At 35.5% G+C, this 21,172-nt stretch overlaps 1 protein-coding gene across 1 annotated transcript; it reads left to right on the forward strand.

Moving 5' to 3' along the window:
• Window positions 1-31: 31 nt before the first annotated feature.
• Window positions 32-20,685, forward strand: LOC147228149 (alkaline ceramidase 2-like). The gene is made up of 6 exons (XM_086156384.1): window positions 32-397; window positions 746-860; window positions 8,554-8,695; window positions 9,553-9,690; window positions 18,075-18,212; window positions 18,310-20,685. Exons 1-6 carry the CDS (start codon window positions 284-286, stop codon window positions 18,494-18,496), a joined length of 834 nt encoding a protein of 277 aa, XP_086012510.1. The 5' UTR covers window positions 32-283; the 3' UTR covers window positions 18,497-20,685.
• The last annotated feature ends 487 nt before the right edge of the window (window positions 20,686-21,172 follow it).

Genomic DNA, 21,172 nt, shown 5'->3' on the forward strand with positions numbered 1-21,172 from the left:
TGTGCAGCCGGAGCAGCTGTCAATGAACGACGTTGCGCGTCACGACGAGCAGAAGGCTTTGTGGAAGGACAGTAAGACTTAGAATGCTGCACAGTACTTTATCGCGTCGCCGTCTTACGAACAGTATGTTTAATCCCTCAAAAGCCAGGATCTAACCCGCGATCTAAACCCACGTCGGATACCACAGACATCTCGATTTTTTTTTTTTTTTTTTTTTGTCAACGAAGCTGACGGCGGAGTACTGTCTGCACTGCACTCCGCATCCGACGCAAATAGTCCAGACATGAGTAATGTTAATCTGATTTTTTGGGACCAGTTGCAGGCTGGCAGCTCCGAGGTGGATTGGTGCGAAGGAAATTACCTTATTTATCCCAGCATCGCCGAATTCTACAACACGGTTGGTTCTGATTTTTTTTTTTCCTATACGTTTACATACGTGTGGGGTTTGTTTTGCATAACAGTTTGTTTTTTTTTACAGCCACGGCTGCACATGTTCGAGCTTTGTCCGTCTTTGCACCGAAGTGCATGTGTTATATGTGTTACAAATCTACTGTTAACTTAGATTTGACTTTTTATATGAAGTTGAGCGGTGTTTACTGTTCGCGTTGCAGCATCAAGTTACATTTTTTTTTTTTTTTTTTTGGTTTAAAGGCCAGTGAAGCGGAAGATGAACATCTCCGTGGTTGATCTGACTCATGACGTGGGGGGGGTGTGTTTTTTTTTTCTCCCTTCTTCGTCGTTTCAGATCAGCAACATTTTGTTTTTCGTCCTACCGCCCATTCTGATGTGCTTGTTCCGCCAATATGCGACACACTTCAACAGCGGGATTTACCTCATATGGATTCTGCTGGTGGTGGTTGGTAAGTCTTACTAGCCACTGTGGCGACTCCTCCTGCACTTTGGTAGCCCACCCACCCCTCCCCGGCATCTTCAACAACAACCCCAAATTAGTTTCTTTTGTTTGTGTCATCATTTAGCAAGTTGAGATTTTTTTTTTTAGATTTTTTTTATTATTTATTTTTAACTTTTTTTTTTTTTTTTTTGGATTTTTAACTTTTTTTTTTTTACAGTCATACATGTAGTAATCCTCAGTCCCTTTTCGGGACTAATGATTGTTTCTTATGTTTGTGACATCATTTAACATGTTAAAACATTTTTAGATATTTTTATTTATTTAATTTAATTTAATTTTATTTTATTTTTATTTGTTTATTTTTATTTTTTTTTAACAGACATACATGTAGTAATCCTCAGTCTCCTTTCGGGACTAATGATTGATCCTTATGTTTCTGACATCAATTAACATGTTGAAACATTTTTTAGATTTTTTTTATTTATTCTTATTCATTTTTTTAAATCAAATATTATAATTTTTTTTTTACAGACATACATGTAGTAATCCTTAGACCCCTTTCGGGACTAAGGATGGTTTCTTTTGCTTGTGCCATCATTTAACAAGTTGGAATATTTTTAAGAGTTTTTTATATTTATTCTTATTTATTTATTTTAATTTTTTATTCAATTTTTAATTTTTTTTTAACTGACACATGTAGTAATCCTTAGTACCCTTTCGGAACTAAGAATGGTCTCTTTTGTTTGTGTCATCATTTACCAAGTTGAAATATTTTTTTTTAGAATTTTTTAATTTATTTTAATTTATTTAATCTAATTTAATTTTTTTTTTTTTTTTTCACAGACATACATTACAGTAATCCTTTGTCCCTTTTCAGGACTAATGATTGTGTCTTATGTTTGTGTCATCATTTAACGAGTTGAACATTTTTTTGAGATTTATTTATTTATTTATTTCATTTTATTTTTTATTTTTTATTATAATTACTATTATTAGTTTTTTTTTTTTTTTACAGACATACATGTAGTAACCCATAGTCCCCTTCCGATCCCTACATCTATTTTCACAAAATTCCAGCAATCTGTGTTCCTTCCTGCTGTCACACTGATCCAAAAAGGTTGTTTTTTTTTTTTCTTTTAAGGGATCCTTGTCTGGAAAGACAGAAATATGATTTAGTGTTTGTCTCGAAGCACGAAGAATTGTTATTTCTTTAAAAATCACAACTTATAACATATATTTTAACCAAGGGGCGCCGCCATTGTTTTTCCTATTGCAATGCATGCTGGGTTGATGACGTATTTGCGAGGGTTGCTTGTAATACCGAGCAAATATATATAGTAATAATGCCACATTGTGCTGCTTTTTGGTGCAAGTCCCAGTCCAAGAGAAATAAAGGGAGTGATGCTAATCTACATAGCTTTCTAAGGGACAAGAAGAAAAGAAAGAAGCGAGAAATAACGTACACAACTTCGGAAGAATCCATGGTTATGTGCATTTGATGCATTTAGCCATGCTAAGCTTTAAAGCTATTTTTAAAATAGATGCAGTTTTCTTTCAAAAGCGTACAAAAGGGGCGTCAGGAAACGATTGATGCCCGTTTGAAGAAATGCTACAGGCAGGAGATGCTGGATGCACATCCAGCAAGTAAAAAGTGAACAGACCAAAAGTGGAGCTTCTTACAACAAAATGCTTTTCCAGCTCTCTGTTTTTACTGCAACACAGCTGCAACACGCACAACGGCGACTTTTGCCGACTCTTGCCGACTCTTGCCTTTTCGTTTCTTTGTTCGCCTTCATTTTGAAACTCATTTGGACGTCTGTCTTCAGCCTTATCCTCCTCGCTCTCGTCTTTCTTGTGTTGGCACAGATGACATGTTTACAACAAGAGGTAACCTTGTGACGTCACTACCCAGACGGTGTTGCAGGGTAAACCACAATGGCGGCCTCGTGTGAATTTTTTATTTTTTTTTTACATTTTTTTACATTTTTATACAAGTAACAATAAGTCCAAATTTTTCCTTTGTTTTAGCGTAAAGGAGGTAAACAGATAAATTATAAAAATCTATATATGTCATGAACTGTTCTTCTAAAAAAATACATAATAAATTTATATTAAAAAAGAATTGATGAAATTGCACCCTAAAAATATTGTTGAGTTAAAAGAGAAAATCTTGTCACCGTGGAAAAATTTGCCACCAGAATTTATTAGAAAATTGATTGTTAGCATGTATAAGAGGAGGTATAATGTTTACAAGGCTATTCTGGTTATTAAATCAATATTTTTAATTTTGGTCGTTTGGTCGAAAAGGTAATTTTAACAATGTCAATAGGCGTTTTTTCATCAAAAAATCATTTTGTTTTCAAATTTAGTTAAAAGAGAAAATTAAAAAGAATTTGGCACTAGAATTTAGTAGAAAATTGATTGCTAGCACGTATAAGAGGAGGTATAATGTTTAAAAGGCTAATGGTGGCTATTCTGGTTATTTAATCAATCTTTTTAATTTTGCGTTTTTTTTTTTTGCTGTCGTTTTTGTGGTTTTTGTAGAAATAAGAAAAGAAAAGATCGTTTTAACAATGTCACTGGACGTTTTTTCATCCAAAAATCATTTTGTTTTCAAATTTTGAAGCTAAAAAAGTTGTGTGTTTTGAAAGCTATATGTGACGCGACAGAAGAGGCTTGTTCAATAATTGCTGTTTTTTTTTTAATTTAAACGTTCAAAGCGCTTTGAAAAACTCGACGAACCTAGAAATCAAAAAAAAAGAAGAAGTCCAACTTATTGTTTCCGAGAATTGGATATTTTTGTCCGAAAATCAGAATGGCGACGACGCTGTACATAAATGTAATAATGCATTTTGATTTAATCATCCTTGGAAGCCATTTCGTTTCTCCACTGATCAATCAATCAATCACCAATCACCAATCAGTTTTTGTACTTGAAACTCTGGCATAACAATTTCCTTCGGGATTAATAAAGTTGTTCTCATCTCATCTCTCAATCAATCAATCAATCAATCAATATTTGGGTTTGTCATTTTCAAAAAATTAATAATATAATAATAAAAATGAAAATAAAATAAAATAATAAATAACATAAATAAATAATCATTTTAATAAATAAAATAAATAAACAATTATTTGAATAAATAGAATAAAAAATAATCATTTTGATAAATGAAATAATAAAAATAAATAATAATAAAATAAATAATAATTAATACTGTTAAGTAACAACTATTGTTCTGAATGTCCCAACGCTGACATAGTGTACCTCTATAAAGTGCAAAAAAATGCAAAGAGCGCATCGGATTATTACATATGTTTATATATGTTTTTAACATTTGCATACACGGATGAATGGCCGTCATTTCGTCGCTAAAACCCCGATATGGCGGCACAGTAATCAGCGCCTTCGGCTTCCGGTTCGATTCTGACGGAGGGGGGCTTTTCTGTGCGGAGTCTGCATATTCTCCCCCTTGTCTGCATGGGTTTCCTGCGGGTTATCCGGTTTTTTCCCCTCTCACAGTATCTGCAGTTGTTTTATCAGCGGCCTTAAATTCCCCAGCTGTATGAATGAGAGAGTGTTTGTTTCCGTCCGAGGCGGTCGATCGACCGACGACCGGACCTGCGACCCCCAAAGTGCGGGCAAAACCTCAGAAATCGATCAAGATATTTGTCAAAGCTGTAGTTGTGAAATATCCAAACCTTATATAAAGTAGACAGGTTTCTTACGTAACATGGAGTTGATTTACACGGTTGTTTCACGTCGCTGTTAAGATTTTAAGTCCCCGTAGCTCCAAGCGATCCTTTAACCCGTTTTAAAACTTTCTTCCGATGACTAGACTTATTCATCGCGCGAATGAATAAGGCTTTTGCGAAAGACTTCATTTGATTTTACCCCAGCGGTTTTGGGCCTTAAATGGAGCCTCTGTACGTAACTGACAACACGGTAACGGAGAAATTACAGTTCCTTGTTCCCCCCCTGCTGCTGTTTTGAAATGACAGCGGTCGCACCGGTACCTCCGAGAGAACCTCCCCCTTGTTCCCGAGAATCCGCCTTATTTATAAAAGGGAGGAAATAGAATAGAAGAGGATGAGATTAGAAAGAAAAAAAAAAAAGATAATTTACCATCCTCCCGTCGTGTGTGTGTGTGTTCAGCGCGTGCGGCACGACGTACACTCCGTAACTCGGACCGACGGAGCTTAAACAAAGGTCGGCGTTCGCGTTCTTGGTCTTTTTTAGTTACCTGACATCGGTTTCGCTCATGCCGAAGTGTGTGACCTCAGGCTCCGTCCGCCCTTCCAGTCGCCGGAAAGTTGACGGACAAGCGTTTTTTTTTTTTTAGGAGCTGTTGCCGCTCTCCCGTCTCTTATTTCACGATAAATTCGGTAAAAACGGGACGCGGGTGGGCTGACGCAATATTAAAAATGTTCTCGAATAGAAGAAAATGCGCCAAGGAGTTCATCGACTCTATGTATCCTGTGAAAAACACACCACACACACACACACACACACACATCTAGCCAAGTTGAGTGCACTTTAGGGAAAGAAGGTACGCCAAGATCGCCATCCGTAGTGAATACAAATGCAGATTTACGACAAAATGCAATTTACTAGCGATGCTCAGGAACAGGAAGGGTATATTAAATTTAAGATTTTTTTTTTTACATTTTTTAAATTTTTTTGCATCTGGGATTTATTTCTTATAAGAACATGAAAAACACATTGAAGGAAAGGAACTGCTTCCACCAATATAAACAATGTTTAGCTTCAAAACCAACAGTGTTTATATTGATAATGTGATGATGGTAAAAGTAGCATGTTGCATTTTGATCGGATTCAACAAAATGCCTCGCAAAACAGACGGATGACGACTCAAAGCAGAGCTGTGACGGCTGCTCCGGATTATTTTCAATCGAGTAATGGAATTAGATCTTCTCAAATGGCAGCAAGATGAATAAAGCATTTTTTTTTTTTTTTTTTTCTGTAACTGAAGATGAAATAAAGGGCAGCGAGACCACTAAGAAGCAGCGAGCGAGGTCTGCTGCTCTGGAAAAAGTATCATGTTGACGCCGGGTCTGGGTTCGGGGATAAGGATGGCGTTCAGACCACAGGAAGTCACCGGCTGCACCGCTCATCTTGTTATATTCTTACTTTTGAATCCCTGAAACTGAAAGCCTGTGCGTAAGAATGGGCGGAACTCCTAAGTGCCTCAGGACGAGAGCTTACATCCTATCAAATAAAAAAAAAAATTGTAGATGATCTCTAGTTAAGATTTCATTATATCTTTTTTTACAATTTTTGTAAGCCTGTGTGTAAAAATGGTCGGAGCTCCTAAGTGCCTCATGACGAGAGCTACCATCCTTTCAAATTAAAAAAAAAGTTGTCAATCCCTAGTTTAAGATTCTTTAATTTTTTTAAATTTTTTACATTTTTTAATTTTTTTTAATTTTTTTAATTTTTTTAATTTTTTAAATTTTTTGTAAGCCTGTGAAATTGGTCGAAACTCCTAAGTGCCTCATGACGAGAGCTTAAATCCTATCAAATAAAAAAAAAGGGTGTCAATCCCTAGTTTAAGATTTTTTAATTTTTTTCATTTTTTTTTAATTTTTGTCAGCCTGTAAAATTGGTCAAAACTCTTAAGTGCCTTATGACGAGAGCTTAAATCCTATCAAATTAAAAAAAAAAGTTGTCAATCCCTAGTTTAAGATTTTTTTTATTTTTTAATCTTTTTAATTTTTTAATTTTTTGTAAGCCTGTGAAATTGATCGAAACTCCTAAGTGCCTCATGACGAGAGCTTAAATCCTATCAAATGTTAAAAAAAAAGTTGTCAATCCCTAGTTTAAGATTTTTTTATTTTTTATTTTTTTTTTAATTTTTGTAAGCCTGTTAAATTGGTCAAAACTCTTAAGTGCCTCATGACGAGAGCTTAAATCCTATCAAATTAAAAAAAAGTTGTCAATCCCTAGTTTAAGATTTTTTTTATTTTTTAATCTTTTTAATTTTTTAATTTTTTGTAAGCCTGTTAAATTGGTCAAAACTCTTAAGTGCCTCATGACGAGAGCTTAAATCCTATCAAATTTAAAAATAAAGTTGTCAATCCCTAGTTTAAAGTTTTTTTTAATTTTTTTAATTTTTTTAATTTTTTGAAAGCCTGTAAAATTGGTCGAAACTCCTAAGGGGCTCATGTAGTACTGAACGACAAAAGCTTACATCCTAACAAATTAAAAAAAGGGAAAGTCATCGATGATCCCTAGTTTAAGATTTTTTTTAATTTTTTCTTTTTTTAATTTTTTTTTTTATATACATTTTTTGTAAGCCTGTGTGTAAAAATGGCCTGAACTCCTACGTGCCTCATGACAACTTTTCCTATCAATTAAAAAAAAAAAAGAAAAAGTCAGAGATGATCCTTAGTTTAAGATTATTTTATTTTTATTTACATTTTTTGTAAGCCTGTGCGTAAAAATGGTCGGAACTCCTGAGTGCCTCATGACGAAAGCTTACATCCTATCAAATTAAAAAAAGAAAAAGTCGTCGATAATCCCTAGTTTAAGATTTTTTTAAATTAATTTTTTTATATTTTTTGTAAGCCTGTGTGTTAAAATGGTCGGAACTCCTAAGTTTCTCATGACGAATTAATCCTATCAAATAAAAAAAAGAAAAAGTCGAAGATGATCCTTAGTTTAAGATTATTTTATTTTATTTTACATTTTTTGTAAGCCTGTGTGTAAAAATGGTCAGAACTTGTATGTGCCTCATGACGAGAGCTTACATCCTATCAAATTAAAAAAAAAAAAAAATTGTCAATCCCTAGTTTAAGATTATTTTATTTTGTTAGTTTTTACATTTTTTGTAAGCCTGTGTGTAAAAGTGGTCGGAACTCCTAAGTGCCTCATGACTAATTAATCCTATCAAATTAAAAAAAGAAAAAGCCTTAGATGATCCTTAATTTAAGATTATTTTATTTTTTTTTTACATTTTTTGTAAGCCTGTGTGTAAAATTGGTCAGACCTCCTAAGTGCCTCATGACGAGAGCTTAAACCTGTCAAATTAAAAAAAAAAAAAAGTTGTCATTCCCTACTTTAAAAAAATATTTTTATTTATTCATTTTTTTTACATTTTTTAAGCCTGTGTGTAAAAATGGTCAGAACTTGTACGTGCCTAATGACAAGAGCTTTCGTCCTATCAAATTAAAAAAGAGAAAAATTCGTAGATGATCCCTAGTTTAAAATTTTTTTTTACATTTTTTTTTTTTTTTCACTAGAAAAACGAGGGTGTTTTCTTTATAAACTTTACAACAGAAATCTCTCCGAGCACCTGTTGTGAAAGCAGACGCTGGCGGAGAATAGCGAGTCTGTTGGACGGTGATAAGGAAAGGCAGTGACAGATCTCACTCCCCCTTATGAGGTTAAAGTAACAAAGTGTAACCAGATTATTTTGAATTGCACGTTATTAAAACTGCAGTCCGGTCATTCAAAATATACCCGCGTTTACGCTTCGGATCTGCAAAGGCAGGATGTGCATCCTGTGAATCCCGATTAACTTATTTATAATGCACGTTGTTGCCGTTTAATGAATGGAAATAAGCAGAGATGGGATCGGCTGGAGTTTTTAGTAACCGAAGCATAGCGGTGAATGTAGTTTCAGTTAAAAAAAAAACAACTTTTTCCTCTCTTCTCTGACGTCTCACGTCGTCCCCAGGAATCGGTTCGACATATTTCCATGCCACCCTCAGCTTCCTGGGCCAGATGCTGGACGAACTGGCCATTTTATGGGTGCTCATGTGTGCCATCGCCATGTGGTTCCCGAAAAGATACTTACCCAAGATGTTCAGGAGGGATCGGTACGTAAACAAACAATCCGACTCTTGAATTAACGGTCAACTCTATTTGAGCCGTATTAAAAAACAAACCGTCTCCAAAGACGCGTTTTTATATGTTGTTTTTGTTCACTGTGACGGATTATTGACACAAATCAACATTAGAATAGAACCAGACATTTTTTTAGCCTTATTTAATAGATAAAAAATCCTCGCTGAAAAGGAAAATATATGGTTGTAGCTGTGGATTAGTGTGAGGCCGTGTTTGCGTATCAACCAGCAGCAGCTGATGATGTGTTAAATCAGTATTTGGTGTTAAAATAGATATATTTCGGACGACGTGCCGTTAAATAAACACACACACACACACGCACTGTGCTTTTTGATACATCGGAATTTAACCGTGACCCGAATGCTGTGGGTCACAGGTGTGCTTTAAAAAAATTCTTAATTCAAATTCAGCGCTTATAATAAAAGCACGGCTAAGAATAAAATCCCTGCGAGCCTAATTTTATTATATGAATTAAACATTTGTTTCCCTTAGACTTTTACCGCTATCTTTAATAACGCTAGCTTATTATTCGTAAAAACGGGACTTCATCCGGGCGCATTTCTTAACGCTCGCTGCTGAATTTTGTCATACGATGCATCCGCTGCCGTGTCCCACTTGTTTAATAATAGTCCGGTTCAAGATAGCTGACACCGTGTAAAACATGCATCACATGTCTTCACTTCTCTTTCCATTGTCACCGAGCCACGGCGCCCGTCGGTTCGCCGCTTACATTTTTTCCCCTCCCGTCAGCTTGTCAACTCTATATCTCAGTATGTCAAAGAGTTTGACTCGACGCTTTTACGCTCGTCTCGACTTGTTTTCGCTCCAGGTCGAGGTTCAAGGTGGTCATCGGCATCTTGTCGGGGATCACCACGGGTCTGGCTTTCGTTAAACCCGTGGTGAACTCCTTGTCCCTCATGACCCTGGGCATCCCCTGCACGGCGCTGCTCATCACAGAGCTCAAAAGGTCAGTGGACGGAAAAATATCGTGGAAACCCTGGGTAATGATTTAACAATACATCGACAGAGGAAAAGAGGAAAACGACGGACTCCGGCCTTGTTATCTCCTGAATGAGACTCAAAAGCGACGTGCTCTACTCAAATTGGGAAAAATTTTTCCATCCGGCCAAAGTGGGAGTCCAAACTAGTCCTTCTTCGGCGCCGAAACCGACATGTCACGTTTTCTACAGAAAACGATAATCCAGAACGGAACGAGCTGATCCGAACCAGCCGTCGGCTCCTTCTGTTTCACTTTTTGTCGGATTGGGCGCTAATTTCTTTTCAAATTACGTCCACGGTTCCCAAAACAGGAAGCTTCTGTTTACATGCCGTAATATACATATTCAATTTTTTTTTTTTGTTTCAGAAACTTACTAGTTATACTAGTAAGACCCATGAAGACCCATTACATCAGCGGTCTCTCGAAATATATTTTTTGGCCCCCTGCCTGAAATCAAATGGTTAAATACAGTTGGTTTTAAAAAAAAAAAAATAGGCAAGGAAAAAATTAAAAAGTAATTTTGCAATGTATTTTTTTTGCTTCAAAATTTGAAAACAAAAATTTTTTGATTGGGGAAAAAAAAAACCTCTAAAAAAATCTTTTCTTTTCTAGTTCCAAACTAGTCCTTTTTCGGCACCGAAACGACATGTAACGTTTTCTACAGAAAACGATAATCCAGAACGGAACGAGCTGATCCGAACCAGCCGTCGGCTCCTTCTGTTTCACTTTTAGTCGGATTGGGCGCTAATTTCTTTTCAAATTACGTCCACGGTTCCCAAAATAGGAAGCTTCTGTTTACATGCCGTAATATACATATTTAATTTTTTTTTTTTGTTTCAGAAACTTACTAGTTATACTAGTAAGACCCGTGAAGACCCATTACATCAGCGGTCTCTCGAAATAATATTTTTGCCTGAAATCAAATGGTTAAATACAGTTGGTTTAAAAAAAAAAATAGGCAAGGAAAAAATAAAAAAGTAATTTTGCAATGTATTTTTTTTTTTTGCTTCAAAATTTGAAAACAAAAATTTTTTGATTGGGGAAAAAAAAACCCTCTAAAAAAATCTTTTCTTTTCTAGTTCCAAACTAGTCCTTTTTCGGCACCGAAACCGACATGTCACGTTTTCTACAGAAAACGATAATCCAGAACAGAACAAGCTGATCCGAACCAGCCGTCGGCTCCTTCTGTTTCACTTTTTGTCGGATTGGGCGCTAATTTCTTTTCAAAATACATCCACGGTTCCCAAAACAGGAAGCCTCTGTTTACATACCGTAATATACATATTTAATTTTTTTTTTTTTGTTTCAGAAACTTACTAGTTATACTAGTAAGACCCGTGAAGACCCCTTACATCAGCGGTCTCTCGAAATATAATTTTTTGGCCCCCTGCCTGAAATCAAATGGTTAAATACAGTTGGTTTTAAAAAAAAAAATAGGAGAGGAAAAAATAAAAAAGTAACTTTGCAATGTATTTTTTTTTTGCTTCAAAATTTGAAAACAAAAATTTTTTGATTGGGGAAAAAAAAACCCTCTAAAAAAATCTTTTCTCTTCTAGTTCCAAACTAGTCCTTTTTCGGCACCGAAACCGACATGTTACGTTTTCTACAGAAAACGATAATCCAGAACAGAACAAGCTGATCCGAACCAGCCGTCGGCTCCTTCTGTTTCACTTTTTGTCGGATTGGGCGCTAATTTCTTTTCAAAATACATCCACGGTTCCCAAAACAGGAAGCTTCTGTTTACATGCCGTAATATACAAATTTAATTTTTTTTTTTTTTTGGTTCAGAAACTTACTAGTTACACTAGTAAGACCCGTGAAGACCCATTACATCAGCGGTCTCTCGAAATATAATTTTTTGGCCCCCTGCCTGAAATCAAATGGTTAAATACAGTTGGTTTTAAAAAAAAAAAATAGGAGAGGAAAAAATAAAAAAGTAACTTTGCAATGTATTTTTTTTGCTTCAAAATTTGAAAACAACATTTTTTTGATTGGGGGGAAAAAAACCCTCTAAAAAAATATTTTCTTTTCTCATTTCTATAAAAAACACAAAAACAATAGCAAAAAAACGGGCAAAATTAAAAAGAATAGCCACCATTAGCCTTGTAAACATTATACCTCCTCTTATACATGCCAACAATCAATTTTCTAATACATTCTAGCAGCAATTTTTTTGTAATTTTTTTAATATTATCTTTTTATATGAATTTATCATGTATTTTTTTTAGAGCAACAGTTCATTACATATAAAGATTTTTATAATTACCCTGTTTTTACACTAAAATAAAGGAAAAGTTTGGACTTAGGTTATGATTTTACTGGTCTGGCCCCTGCACCAAAATGAGTTTGACACCCCCTGCATTACACAATGTTTGAACTTCCACCCGCACAGTATCAGACCGATTATTTTGCTTCAGTTTAAGGTCGTCTTGTCTATTTAAATCGTCCGCCTTGATAATGTTTGCAACTGGATGAAACAACAGCAGCGTGTCAAGGGGTGCCATCTGCAGTAGATCAGCACAACACCCTTGGCCTTTTGTACTGACACTGTGTAATGACATGCCTTCCCAAACTAATTATAGAGACTTATGATACAAAAGAATGTCCTCAAAAAACACACACACACACACACACACAACAACCACACCGCTTGCAACGCAGTATGCGGAGCTGCACTTTGCAGCTTCCTTTTCCCACAACCCTTACTCACCGCCATCAGCCAAGTAACTTCAAGTCATCCATTGTTCAACCTGTTCGCAATTCTTGACATTATTGTTGGTGCCAGTCATTTGCGGAGGGCCCTTGTTTTTGTTCCGCCTCAGAAAGAAGGGGGGGGGAGAATTCCTGCGGCCCCAGCCAGTGGACTTTTGCCCTCACATAGGACCAAATATGTTGTTGTTTGCTTTTCTTCCGCAGTGTGACTGATATCCCCCTTTCAAGTCACTTCCAGTCGGGCAAAAACAATTTGTTCGGTACGCGGAATGTCAATGTGCGTCGGAGGAATAATAACGGATGCCAATCTTTGGGGAAAAAAAGAAACAATGCCTGTCGATTAAAGTTGTTTCTAATGTGGTGTGTGTAGTAGCAAGGGAATATTTGCAGTCGGGAGTGTGATCCCCTAGTCCAAGGGTGTCAAACTCAAATACACAGCGGGCCAAAATTCAAATCTGGAACAAAGTCGCGAGCCGATATTGATATTTATTTTAAAAAAAATCTTCCTCCTGATATAACAATGAACCTCTCATATAGACCCAAACAAGTTTTGCTTAAAAACTAAATGTGGAACAAGCATAGCTTAATACTATACAACAGGGGTCTCAGACTCGCGTCCCTTGAAACAAAATATTGCATACATTGCAATGTATTTTTTGCTTCAAAATTTGTAAACAAAAAGATTTCTCCGATGAAAAAACGTCTAGTGACATTGTTAAAACGCTCTTTTCTTTTTCTTATTTCTATAAAACCCATAAAAAAACGATAGCAAAAAAAAAAGTGCAAAATGAAAACGATGGATTGAATAACCAGAATAGCCACCATTAGCCTTTTAAACATTATACCTCCTCTTATACATGCTAACAATCAATTTTCTATTCAATTCTAGTGCAAATTTTTTTTAAGATTTTCTCTTTTAACTCAACAATATTTTAGGGTGTCATTTCATCGATCCTTTTTTTAATATTCATTTTTAATATTAATTTGCCATGTATTTTTTAGAGGAACAGTTCATAACACCTAAAGAATTTTAAAATTTACCTTTTTACCTCCTTTACACGAAAACAAAGGGAAAATTTGGGCTTCCCTTGACATCAATTTCGGCCCCGGACCAAAATGAATTTGACACCCCTGCTATACAATACAGGACTGTCTCAGAAAATTAGATAATTGTGACAAAGTTCTTTATCTTCTGTAATGCAATTAAAAAAAACAAGAATGACTCTTTCATGATATTCTAATATTTTGAGATTGGATTTTTGAGTTTTCTTAAGATGTAAGCCATAATTCAGCAATATTAAAATAATAAAAGGCTTGGAATATTTCAGTTGATGTTGTAATGAATCCAGAATGTATGACATCTTTGTTTTTGTAATTGCATTACAGAAGATAAAGAACTTTATCACAATATTCTAATTTTCGGAGACAGTCCTGTTTATAACTTCATATTGCACAGTAAGTAGCAGGGTGCCAGTATTAGCATAAGGTCGCTATGTCTACTGTACACAGAGGAAAGGGCGTCTATGGGTCCTGTTGTGATTTTTGTGCCAAAACAACTGCAGAAAATTCTGGGCTTTGTAGAATTAGCGATACATGCACTGTAGACTATCTCTAATAGTCATTTGGTATGGCTTTGTGGGCCAAATATAATTGCAGTGCGGGCCAAATGTGGCCCGCGGGCCAGAGTTTGACCTCTATGCCCTAGTCTTTTAGAGAGGATTTCAGAAACCAGAACGTCATCGCTTTTCTTTCTACCTGCACAAATTCAGTGTTTTCCATCTCGGGGCTGCACCAGGGACTCCCAAACCTTTCGGTTCCAGTCTGTCACATACAGGACTGTCTCAGAAAATTAGAATATTGTGATAAAGTTCTTGTAATGCAATTACAAAAACAAAAATGTCATACATTCTGGATTTATTACAAATCAACTGAAATATTGGAAGCCTTTTATTATTTTAATATTGCTGATTATGGCTTACACCTTAAGAAAACTCAAAAATCCAATCTCAAAATATTAGAATATCATGAAAAAGTCATTTTTGTTTTTTTAATATTCTAATTTCCTGAGACAGTCCTGTATCAATATTTTACACTCCCATATTGTTTGTATCACCACACAAACCGAGTGTCAATATTTCAGTTGATTTGTAATATTTTTTGTTTTTTTAATCGCATCGCAGAAGATAAAGAACTTTATCACAATATTTTAATTTTCTGAGACAGTCCCGTAAAGGTGCTACAGATTAAACCTGGGAAGGGCTTCATTTACAATTTGAAAGTGGTAAACTTTTCAAACAACTGAGTAGTGAAATCAGATTTTTATTCGTTATTTATACTGCTTATCTCAGCGTCGCCAAGCTGCAGGAGCCGATCCAAGCTCATGACATCGGGCAAAGTTGTCAAAATCTTCTTGTCGTGGCAACCAGACTTGAATTTCCTCACTTAAAGATGTTTGACCCCCTCATCCGTTTCACCCGTGATCCAAGAGGGTTCTTCAGTTGACTTATTGACGAACAATTAACTCTCGTTCACACGTCTGAAAGTCCAATCGGCATTGGAAACTGGAGAAAACGGAAGAAACCAAAGCAGATCTTTTGAAATTGACCTTCTCACTGTGAAGCGGAAAATGCTATCTATGTAAAATGTGTAGTTTTCACCTAAATAATAATCATTTTAAATGAGTTAATTAGATTAATTGATTAGTTAATCATGAGTTAATTCTTATTCATTTTTTTCTACTTTTTTCATACTTTTGGTATGATCAAAAACCACTGTTTTGCATCACATTTTCACTTTTAGTCACTTCATTTTTATCATTTGTATCGAAGAAACAAGCAAAACTCTTCTTCGGCCATCATTGAGTTTTCACCGATATCGCGTATATACAACCACGACAGTGCACCGAAATGAGAAATTCACCAAACCTTCCTCCGAATGACCCCGCGGAGCTTCTTCCTATCTATTCCCTGGTGTGACAGAAACATCTCAGACTCCACCCTGGTCAGTTTTTCCCTTCACTTCTCTTACCCTTCGACAACCCTTCCATCACTGGCTCACAAAAACTCATGCGTTTTCTTATCTTGCATTCTTCTGCTCTCGCTGATAGTCACGGTCCGGTAGATATCCTGATTTTGTGGCGACGGTTCTGTATGTATCTTGGCGGAAAAAGGATGGAGGGGTAACACGAATCAATTTTAACGGCAGATTCTGGCCTGATATACTGCAAGAACAATCAATTGAAACGCTCAAAGTTAAATGTTGTATCAATGGCGGTTTAATCACCTATTTCCCTGTGGGAAGATACATCACTAGCTTTCTATTTTTGTACTTCCTTTTGTCCGGTAGTAGCCCCTGAGCTTTTTTCCTTTTTTTTTTTTTTCCCCCCCTATCCCTCTGAATAAGTTATGTAAGATAGATGGAATTTTCCATTTTGCTCTTTTAATTGATTTATTGCATTAATAGCAAGACCGTTTTGAATGTTAAAAGACAGTAAAACATGTTTTATTTACCCGATCCAATTGTTTTTGCATTTGTGATAGAAATAGCTGAAAGTTGATTCATGAAGCCAACTATGAAGGAAGTGAAGAAACATATGTGTGTGTGTGTGTGTGTGTGTGCTAATAAAAATTTCCCATCCACTTCTATTACCGGGGAACACTTCAAGTATGAGCGAGGATTTCTGTCGAGTTTTTGCGAGTTTTCGCCCAGTTGGGCCTCTTTTTGATTAAGTTGGGCGAGAAAGAAAAGCATCTGGCAGTGGAAATGGAAATTAGGCTGCTTTATTTATACCTCCTTTACCTTTATTTAGCGTACTATTCGCTAAATAAACAAATATTTGTTTATTTATGGTGAAAAATAACTTTACATGCTGGGTTTTGCTAAGTTAAGTCCCTTTGAGGTTCTACTTCTGGACCTGATGCTATTTTATGTCCCGTTTTGCTTTTTTATCCGTCCCGCCGAACAATTTTATTTGAATATTTTAATAATCATTATCAATCAATATTAAAATTAGAACCTCCTTTTGTTTAATTTAGTATGGATGATAACATACAAAATAATGTTGGTACATTTATGTGATCATGAATGATTTCAAAGTTGAAATAAAATGCCAAAAAAATGCAAATAATTAAATTGCAATTTTCATTTTGTTCAATTTACATGAGATCTAATTGGCACATCTATAAAAATCAAATATGGCATTGCCATCATAATGCTGATGTGGGGAAAATATAAAAAAAGATTAAAATATAAAAGATTACAATGTACATTAATTAATCAATCAACCAATCAATCAATTAATTATATTATTATTATTATTATTATTATTATATGAAAACTCAAAGACAGTTAACAATAGAGAACAGTGGAATGAAAACTACACAGAGAAAGAACAGAAAGAAACTAACACCTGTCTGTTTACACATTTTTATCAATTTTATTTTATCAATCCACATTCATCCTCAATATTTTTGGGTGCATCGATCACAATTTTAATTCATTTAAGGATGCATTTCATTCCTTACTCTTTTATTTCTAGACCTTTTCAGTGGAAAAATTATGTTTTGTTTTGTTTTTTTTCCCTGTGTCTCGTATTTAATTTCTCATGGTTGCTCTGCAGAGTTGGTTGTCTAATTTTACTCTGTTTTGAGGCGTTTAAAAAGCTTTTTTGTTAGGTATGTCATGGTTTTACCCATTTTAGCTTTTATAGAATTCGGCGGGTTGCTTGTTGCGATTGGGCTTGGCTTATCTGGTGACGCCGTTTTTATTTTCTGTCGCTAATCCACACGACTAACGTCAAGGTCGGTCTGCAGGTGGAGCGAAAAATTTTAAAGAAACACTGATTTCTGTATAGGTGTTTTCACAGTTGCAGTAATTTGGACGTAACAGTTCATTTTGTTCATTGACTACTTATATGTGATGTTTTTGACTGTAAAACTAGCAAATTAGCATGAAAGCTGCACACACAATGTGCTTAACCACAGCAAGGGATCATGTGATCATTATTTTCATGCTCGTCTCTAACCAAAAAACTTTGAGAATTACAACCAGACCGTACAGCTTCGTCATAAATAGCCAAAAGTTTAAATAGATACGGCTTCGTATTTTAAAATCATGTGATTTTCACTACAATAAGGAATTGAATGCAAACGTCACTATAGCCATGTGACACGTAAACTCAGTATTATCATATCCTGTGGGAATAAAACATAATAATAGTGGTATAGAAGAGACATTTTTTAATGGCGTGGCACAAAACCACGGGAAACTTTTGGCTCCGTCGTCCAGGGAAAACAAGTTTTCACATCTGAAAATGAAATTTAATAAATGACCACATCTAACCTGATTTATTTCTCAATTTTTACTTTTTTTTTTTTGTAACTTCCAAGAATTTGTGATCATCATTAGTATCATTATCACTAGCAGTCGCGGTCGTGATTTTTGTATGTATGTGTTTTTTTTTTTTTTGTTTGTTTTTTTTCTCAATGATTCGCCTCCGTGTCGGACGTAAGAATTAATACCCGGCATTTTTTGTGCTGAGATAAAAATGTTGCTAATGTGCGCGGGTGTTTTTTCGGTCACACACACACACACACACACACACGAATCTCCATTTTTTTTTTTTTTTTTGGTCCCTGCAGGTGTGAAAACCCCCGCGTGTTCAAGCTGGGCCTGATCTCAGGGATCTGGTGGGCGCTGGCTCTGCTCTGCTGGATCAGTGACAGGATATTCTGCGAAATGTGGTCATCTGTCAACTTTCCCTACTTACACTGTGCTTGGTGAGCTTGAAAACAATATTTGAGAAAGAATAACTCTTACTGCTTGCGGCCTACTTTTGTTTTCCTCTTGTTCATTCAACCCGTCCTGCTATTCCAGGCACATCCTCATCTGTCTGGCTTCCTACTTGGGCTGCGTTTGCTTCGCCTACTTCGACGTAGCGACCGAGGCCCCGGAGCGAGGTCCCGTAATTATGTTCTGGCCCAATGAAAAGTGGGCTTTCATCGGCGTTCCCTATGTTTCATTGCTCTGCGTCCACAAAAAGTCCGCGATCAAGGTCACCTAATGGGGTTTTTCGACGGGACGCCGAAATGTCTGGATGAGGGGAGTGATGCGTGTTTTTTTTCCCGCTGTAAGGATTTATCCCCCCCCCCCTCTTGGTCCGGGCCGTGTTACTCAGCAGTGTTTCTACAGCTTAAAGAAAAAATTGTCACAAATTAATTTATCCTGGTGACAAAAGTGGACTTTTTCACCTAACGCTGGATAGAAGCAAAAACAAACAAACAAACAAAAAAAAATATATATATCAGTTTAGCTTCTGAACAATTCTCAGGCTTCTCAAAGACGAGCATGTGATCTATTTAAAGGTATATGCTTTATTGAAGTTTTTGTATGTTTTTGTGTTTTCTAGTAACTTGGAAAACCTCATTGTAAAGCATTAGGCTGCCTTTATAAGCAATAGACACATAAACGGCGGTCTGGCCATTACGAACAAAGGTTTTGAATCAATAAAGCACTGGACAAGTCAACTGTGATTATTACGACGTGCGCAAAAACATCACGTTATATTATCGAAAATAAAAAAAAGCCACCTGAACGGAGATTTATGAGAGCGTCGTTCACACTAGGCCTTAAATGTGTGAATATTTTCAATCACAGTATCAGCATCACAGCAATGGGTATTTTATTTCCAGCATGCGATCGATCAGGATAGTATTTGAATATTTCTTTTTAATATATTCCTGTAGATAGTTTCTCAACTGCTTGTGTAATTTTTTTTCTTCTTTTTTTTTTTTAAAAGGATAAGCAAATCCTTTGCAAATAACTGACTCTACTAGGTACCCTGTGAGAAATGCCAACAAATGTTCAAAAAAATGAATGTAGAAATCAAAATGTATTTATTTAGGACCATTTGATAAGTACATATGTTTTGCACAAATTGAATGGAAAAACTGCGTGGCGTCATCAGATCAATTATCAACCGATATTATAGTTAAACTGAACCAAATTATCTTCGCTCTGTCCCTTTGAGCTCGAGTTTTTTTTTTTTTTTTTTTTTTTTCCACTGCTGATATTTATTTCATGCAAACATCTCATCTCTCAGACGATTCCATCAGGGTTATTTATTCCAGACTCGGTATTTAAGACTGCGTTTAAACTATGGAAACTGTGCGAAAAGCCTTATCGAGTCAAGATAATGTGTTGCAAAAGAAGATGAAGTTGCACATGCGATGTGATAGCGGCTGAAAAACAATAGTCTGATGACACCGAGTAATTTTAATAACAGATGTGTTAGTTAGTGAAATTGTTGGAAAAGCTACTTTCAGTTACCTCTGATCTTAAGCCTCATTTAAGAGCATGTTTGAGAAAAGGACAAAACAGAAATTGTGTCGTTAGAATTTAAAAGGGAAATAGAAAGACAAAACTAGAGACGACAAGGACCGCCAAAGCTTCTTTTCCTCAAATCTTTGTCAGACGGTAAAGAACTGCCTCAAGCTTTTTAAATATGATTTTACTGCCGGGGGAAAGAAACCCGCCTTCCAGCAGAGGCTCGTGGGAATTTTAAAACTGCAAATCTGACCGGTGCAGAAACGACGGGGGCAAATGAAGAATCGCGATTTGCATCGAAGCTACTTTGCTCAATGTGAAATGTTTGTTAAATCCAAAAAAAAAACAAAAAAAAAAAAACATTGTATATTTTTTACAAGTGATGTGCAGCCTGAAAAAAAAAAATCAGCTGCCTAAAGGGTGAATCATTTTTATATTGTATCATTACTACCTTTGTATTGCAAAATAAGCAGTTTTTTTTTTTTTTTTTTTTTTTTTTTTTAATAATAGCCTTAGGACAAACTTACAGTATTAACATTGTCGACAAACTAATTGTCGAAGACAATACTTGTGGTTTATATTGTGCTGCAAATCATAAAAGAAGTCCCAAGTGTTACATGATTGTGGGCCATTTTTACCTTGTAAAAGTAAATCACTGTCAGGTTAACAGGGTCTCCTGTTCATAACTGCCTAATCTTTGTCCACACCTTTTAATCATGACATAACGACGAAATGTGTATTTTCCTTTTTTGTGTAAATAAGTCCCTTTTTCCCGCCCCCGACTTCTCCTTGTCATGTTGACAATACAAGCGAACCGCACAGAAATATTTATTTTCATAATTTATCCTGTTTTTGTAAGCAAATGTTTTTAGTAGATTATAACATTTGTATTATATTTTATGCAATAAATCATGCAAATATGGAAAATGGTCAAAGTTGTGTTCTTTGCATGATCCTCAATTGCCAGGTAGTAGATTAATGCATGTCATATAACCGTTTTTCCCACTAGAGGAAGTAGTTTCCCCACTTCTAATTCATGATTCACGTTATGGTACACACACACACACACACACACACACAAATGCTCATGTTCTAGCAGGGACTTCGGACACAAACAGAGCAAACTGTGGTATTTTGGATTTGTTGGAAAAGTTGAAGGCCTTGAGGGGAAATGCATCTTTTTTTTTTTTTTTTTAACATCATGTCTTAATTATTTATTTCCATGAAATAAAAATAAATGATAATTTGATAATTTACACGATGTCATTGTTTTCAAAGCATGACAGAAACTAGAAGATAAAAGAATGAAAAAGAAAATGAATTAACTTCTCCGTATGCTTTACCACTCTTATATATGAGCCTCAGAATTGACTTTTTATGTTTTCACTAAATAATAAAAAGTCAGTAAAATGAG

The sequence above is a fragment of the Fistularia commersonii genome, chromosome 12 (genome assembly GCF_037954325.1).
Source record: "Fistularia commersonii isolate RoL2024-O1a breed Wild chromosome 12, RoL_Fcom_v1.0, whole genome shotgun sequence".
NCBI lineage: Eukaryota > Metazoa > Chordata > Actinopteri > Syngnathiformes > Fistulariidae > Fistularia > Fistularia commersonii.